General features: G+C 44.0%; 1 protein-coding gene across 6 annotated transcripts in view; it reads left to right on the forward strand.

Annotated features, from left to right (window-relative positions):
- The window catches only part of GRIA1 (glutamate ionotropic receptor AMPA type subunit 1), a 189,328-nt gene that overhangs the window by 165,387 nt on the left and 17,941 nt on the right, over window positions 1–6,000 (forward strand). For all 6 annotated transcript variants that reach the window (XR_005824333.1, XM_040573409.1, XM_040573407.1 and 3 more), the window contains 2 exons: window positions 2,738–2,936; window positions 3,463–3,710. Coding sequence is in view for 5 of the 6 variants with exons in the window: in XM_040573409.1 (XP_040429343.1) it covers window positions 2,738–2,936; window positions 3,463–3,710 (447 nt within the window). In the remaining variant the exon portion in view is untranslated. The remainder of the gene's footprint in view (window positions 1–2,737; window positions 2,937–3,462; window positions 3,711–6,000) is intronic.

Below are 6,000 nucleotides of genomic sequence, written 5' to 3' on the forward strand. Positions count from 1 at the left end.
GGGATAAGCCAGTAATGAATACTGCTCAGATGCCGAGGGTCTAGAGGCAGGAATCCGGCTGACTGCCGCTGAAGGGATTGAAACAAGTCACAGAAATATCCCAGCTTCGTCAGGAAGGAAAGGCTGTATAATTTGCAGCTGGAGATGAATGTGATTATTTGCCATGCAAATGGATTTTGCCAGCTCAAAGTGGCCTTCATCAGCAGAGATTGTTGTATTTGACATTATCCGGTTACTTTTGTTTAATGCCTCTGCCTTTTCTGAGCGCTTCCTTCCCTAAGCACACATCATCCAGACTAATTAGAGACAGGTATTTTTTTCCTCTTCCCCATCAGTCTGAAGACATGTGAGCTGAATCCATAGCTGCCTCCCTCTCCAATCCCTCTCCAAATCTGAAACGAAAGGTAAATATGTTTGTGCTGACAGTCGGCGCTCTGAGTATTCTCCACAGATGGTAAGCATGGTGGTGACATTTATCTCCTCTAACTTCAGCTCCTTAAAAATTTACTGTCTGGTCCAATCTAGTGATCTCAGTTCCTTCAAAACTCATTAGAGAGTGAAGTCACCAGAGAGACCTCCTCTCTACCTGAGATAGATGGGGTGAATCACACCTGCAGGTCCCCCCGTTCATCCCCGTTCATCTCATGGGTTGTTTGGTGAGTACATCTCTCCTGGAGAGTTGAAGGTAGGGTAGGAGAACAGTGCCCATCTTCCAGCCTTTCCATGGGATCTAGCACTCCCACAACAAACCTCTGAGCCCCCCCTCAGTCTGGCAGTGAGGGGGAGGCATAACAAGAAATTAATCTGGAATTAGGGACCATCAGTCTGGTCGGCAATGATGCTGCAGTTGCCAGCTAAGGAGGAGGTTTGCATGAGACAGTGAAGGAGAGGGTAACAAGCATATGGCTGATAGTTGGAAACCAGGCTGTAGACCTGAAGAAATCTTTCCATAACTGTCTTTCCTTTTAAAATGTGGGTGGTTAGGAAAATAATTTGTAAACTCTCTGTAGTATCACCTTGGAGATTGGTCCTGTAGACTATCTGGTGAGAACTTTAGGGGTGGATCCTTCAAAGTCATTCACTGCGCTTGAGTTTGTGGTAAGATGGACTTTGCTGTCTCGACTCCGAAATGCCCATGGAAGAAGTAAGCAGAGGGGAGGGCAGAGGCTGTGCTCCAAATGATGGAACCCCAACCCTGTTCTAACCACAGAAGCTGGTCTGCGATAGGTCTCCAGGACCGTGGGACTGAGAGCATGTGTGGTGGGATGACTTTTATGTCCACACATGAAAATGTGTGCTTTCTGCTCTGCCCTGGGTGCTGTGAATGCAGGTGTGGGAGTCCTATCACCATGCAGTTGATGCCTGCTTTCTGCTAGGAAGTGATCTCAAAAAGTTTTGACTACGAAGGTTTCAGGGTGGGTTGATCTAAGTGGGGAGATTACCCCATGTTTGGGGGAGCAGCTCCTATTGCATTGCCAGTGTTTAAGACCAGACTGGACAAACTAGAAGTGTGTAATCCTGGTAAGTCTTGCAGCTGGTGAGCTATGTGGGTTCAGTCTCTTTCCAGCACTAATTTTGGTGATTAGCAGTACAGGATTTTTCCCTCACTGGAGCAACAGAGCATGCAGGTTTGTTTGTCAAGTTGTGCTAACTCACAGTAAATCATAGCAGCTGGACCCAAGGCTTCACACAGACCCAGGCATGGCATGGTACATGCTGACATGAGCTGGTCCAGTGCCCTTAGCTGGAATGAGGTATCTCCATTACTGTCTGATAAACCATATTTCTGGGGAGTGACTTAGGTGAGCAGAAAGGCCACGTTAAGACTTGGACTCCTACAAAGAAATGAGCAGTGTTTCTCATGGCCAAGTCCTCCCTATTCAGTCTGGCTTTCTAAAACAGCATCGTAAGTTTTCTTCTGTCTGGAACAGTGCTCTGCATTTAGAGAAGGAGTGTATAAATAATTAAGGCAGAACGCATCATTTCTGACCACTCTAAAAATTATCTTTTACTCCCAAAAATGGTTTGAAAAGATTTTAATAAAAACTAATGCTTGTTTGACTTATTTATCTCCATAGTTAACCAATGGTTACAGATAATTGGCTATTTGATTGCAGCAAGTGCAAGACACTTAGATTTTAAGGCATTATTATGAACATCTTGTCTAGCCCTCTGCTGAGTACAAACCAGAAAATGTCAGTAGGCAAATTATTCATTAAGGCTGTAGCTCCTCTCTGAGCTTCAATATGTCTTTTAGAAAAATGTTGAGTTTTGATTTTTAAATTTCAGGCAATGGAAATATGGTCTATATATCTTGTCTGGTTCCACGCTGGTGCTCCTTCTCATTGTAGGTACATGCCATAAAACAGACCTCACCAGAGCTATTGTTCTGATGGGCATTGTCCTGGCCAGCTAAACCTTCCTGGTAGTTGTCTCCACAATTTATTATTAACGTTATTATATACACTAAAATGAATTGAAAATCAACAGATTTGTTCTGTTTCTTGAGTGTTTTTTGTTTTTTGTTTTTCTTTTCACTGTGATTTTTTTTCTTCCTCTAATTACATTGACACCTTGAAAAACAGATTAAGAACTGAGACAAACCCTTGGCTTCCCTGGAAGTACCTGGAGAATGTGACTTTGGGTGAATGCCCGGGTGGAAGATGGGCCTGCAAGAGCAAGCTGCATCTTTTAGACCTTCACACCCCTCCTGTCTGACTCTCCCCTCTGTGCACAGGTCTCTCTCCGGCCGCATAGTCGGTGGCGTCTGGTGGTTCTTCACCTTGATCATCATATCCTCCTACACAGCTAACCTGGCTGCCTTCCTCACGGTGGAAAGGATGGTTTCTCCCATCGAGAGTGCCGAGGACTTGGCCAAGCAGACGGAAATCGCCTATGGGACCCTGGAAGCTGGTTCCACTAAAGAGTTTTTTAGGGTAAACAGGAAATTTTAATGCAAACATTTTGCTTAGCCCCTTGTTTGGCAAGTCTTCCAGGAATGTCCTCTCTCGCCTCAGCCCAGGTCTGTTTTTTCTCTTGCTTACCCTTACCATGTTAGGACCTTCTGAGTTGCCCCTAGGACAGCAAAAAAACAATTTTCCCATGGCTGCTCAGAAGGCTGGCAGTGTCTATAGCACATGATATTCTGCGACTGTAAATGAAAATGTGTAATATCCATGTGCTCCCCAACATTACAGATATCTCCTGACTTCCAGCTTGGTTTGCCCTTGGTTTGATCAGTAAAACCACTTACCATACACAAATATCCTACCCTTCCCATGGCTAGGCAATGATCTGGGCCCTGGTGCAGGAAATGGCCAGAGGTTCATTAACATCCCGTTACCTTGTTTGTCTTCCTTGTCCCATCCGGTATGTGGGTAAGTGTTCAGTCACACCTGGAAATCTGAGCTGGCACCCAAACCTCTGTTAACACCTCTGTTGGGTTTCTGCTGTCCTATGCAGCGATCCAAAATAGCAGTGTTTGAGAAGATGTGGACATACATGAAGTCAGCCGAACCCTCTGTTTTTGTGAGGACGACAGAAGAGGGAATGATCCGGGTGAGGAAGTCGAAAGGGAAGTATGCCTACCTCTTGGAGTCCACCATGAACGAGTACATCGAGCAGCGGAAGCCCTGTGACACCATGAAGGTGGGAGGTAACTTGGACTCCAAAGGCTATGGCATTGCAACGCCAAAGGGGTCTGCACTGAGGTAAGTAGCTTGGATTTGCTTTCCTTTGCCAGCCCACCCAGCAAATCAATGTATGCACACAGTTCAATCTCCATTGCCATGTTAATCACAAAAGCTTTGGGCAAGGAGGTGGGGGAGGTGGAGGGAAGGGCGTACGAACACTCAGCGTGATGTGCAGGGAAGTAAAATGCCCAGCTCCCATTGAGCAGCAATGGGAGCATCTAATCATACGAGCCCTGCATTTAGAAACTGGATCTTGACTGATCCACTTAATATGAATGTTTCTGTTGTATTAGGTGATGGCAGGGGGGCTGCTGTGGTGTACCCATTGGTTTCACAGAGCATTATCTGGAAGGGGTGCTCATCCTGTGCCATGTGAAATGCACAGCTTTGCAGAGTATGGTATTACCCTGGCTTGGATCCATCCTTGCAGAGGGAGCTCTGATGGGGAAAACATTTTGGTGTTTCCTAAAAGGAATTGCTACTTGGGAAGGGTGGGAAGCCAGCTTTGAGAAAGTCCTGCAAAAGGTGCACATTTTCATTCACCAAATAATTGTCAGATTTTGGCAAGCACCAAATTTAAGGTAAATCCAAAGGGCACAAACCCTGCATTTCTGCGCCCAGACCTGCAGCTGTCACATGCCTTTGCCAATTGTCAGGTAAACTATCTTCAGAGACCTTCCTTTAAAAAGAACACTGAAAAAGTACATACCCAGGCCTGAGTTAATAACAGAGCTTGGGCACTGCACTCAGCCATACTCCTTCTAGACAAGAGCTGGCCACCTGCAAAATGCATCATGCAAATTTACCTGCTCACAGCAGCGTTACCACAATCTGCAAACTTGCATGGGATCCGAGTTGCACCAGAGGTGTGGTATGGTTCCTTTCAGCAGTGGCCATGCAAATTCTTCATGTTACACTCATGAAGAATAATAATTCTAAGTACTCTGTTTGATGGTCCAGCTGAATTAATTATTTATTAAACATATTTTGATCAAAATATTTTGACCAGAGTAGTATGTGTGGCCTTACACTTGACTGCTGATATAAACTAATGCAGAGACACGGTCTCTGGAGTACTAACAACTAGTTGAGCCTTTGCTGATGAATTTAGCTGGTCACACAGCTCCTGAGCCAAGACTAACCCAAAGAATCAAAGCCATAACAACTGGTAGTGGATTAGGCCCAAGGATTTTGGCACCTACATTTATTAAGTCAGGTCAAACTGGATTCAGCACTTCACATATCAGCAGTTGCTGTAGGTAACTTTAGAGAAGCTCATGAATGCAATGCAGGTGGTCCAGAAGGCAACTATTGCATCCAGTGTGGTTCAGGCTCTGAAGTGCCTTGGGGCCCTCCAAAGAAGGTGGATATTTTCTCACAGCTTTGAGATGTTTTCCAGCACACTCACACCATTGTTTGTTTTCTGTCTTGCAAATATGGAAATTAGGATGCAGGTCTGATTCTATTTATTTATTTTTTTAACAGCAATCTTGTATCCTAATTTTGGTATTATAAAAACAAACAAACTGGAACATCCTACCTGTCTTGTAATTTGTTGGCATGTGAAGGAGCCATTTATCATACTTCTAAGAGAAATAAGAAAAAAGAAGGAAAGAAAAGTGCATCAATCATTATAATTTTGCAGCTCCAAACATCCCTCTGCTAGGCATGATTCCAAAAATTCCTAACATTTCTTTTTATTTCCTCTTTTTCATCCCAACTGCATGTAGAACAAATTTCTTATGGGCCTAATGGCAAAGGAGGAATGCTTTATTTCCCATTCTATGGTGTTTCTTTGGAACAGTTGCTGTCAATTTTTGTCCCATCATGTTTGTTTTGTTCCTGTTGTTTTAAATGTTTTAATCCTAATAGTTCCCTACAGTCTTCATGTAGTGTCTGTTATCCCTTTGGCGTTTTGCACGTGAGAGATTGCCGTGAGCAAGGTGACATTCATGAGGCATCTGTATAGCACAGTCAGCACGTCTCCTTTTCAGGCTTCATCTTCACTCACATCTATTCACAGAGTAAAAGCTCTGAGCCTGGTTTGGAGTTATATGTGAGCCAGGCCTAACTTACAAATTGGGTTTGTTCTAGAAGCACGTCTGCATTTTGTTTTTTGCTGCGACATTTTACTTTTGAAGAGAGGCAGGTTTTCCTCATTTTGTTATAGATGATTAGGAAAGGATCCTAGAGAGATGCTAAATGAGAGTTCATCTTTGTTTTTCTTGCTTCTACTTGGGATCAAAATGCCAGGATATTGCCACTGATGAGTGAAAAGAAGGTTGAAAATCCAGAAATAATTATAGGT

Source organism: Cygnus olor, chromosome 14 (assembly GCF_009769625.2).
Source record: "Cygnus olor isolate bCygOlo1 chromosome 14, bCygOlo1.pri.v2, whole genome shotgun sequence".
NCBI classification, from domain to species: Eukaryota; Metazoa; Chordata; class Aves; order Anseriformes; family Anatidae; genus Cygnus; species Cygnus olor.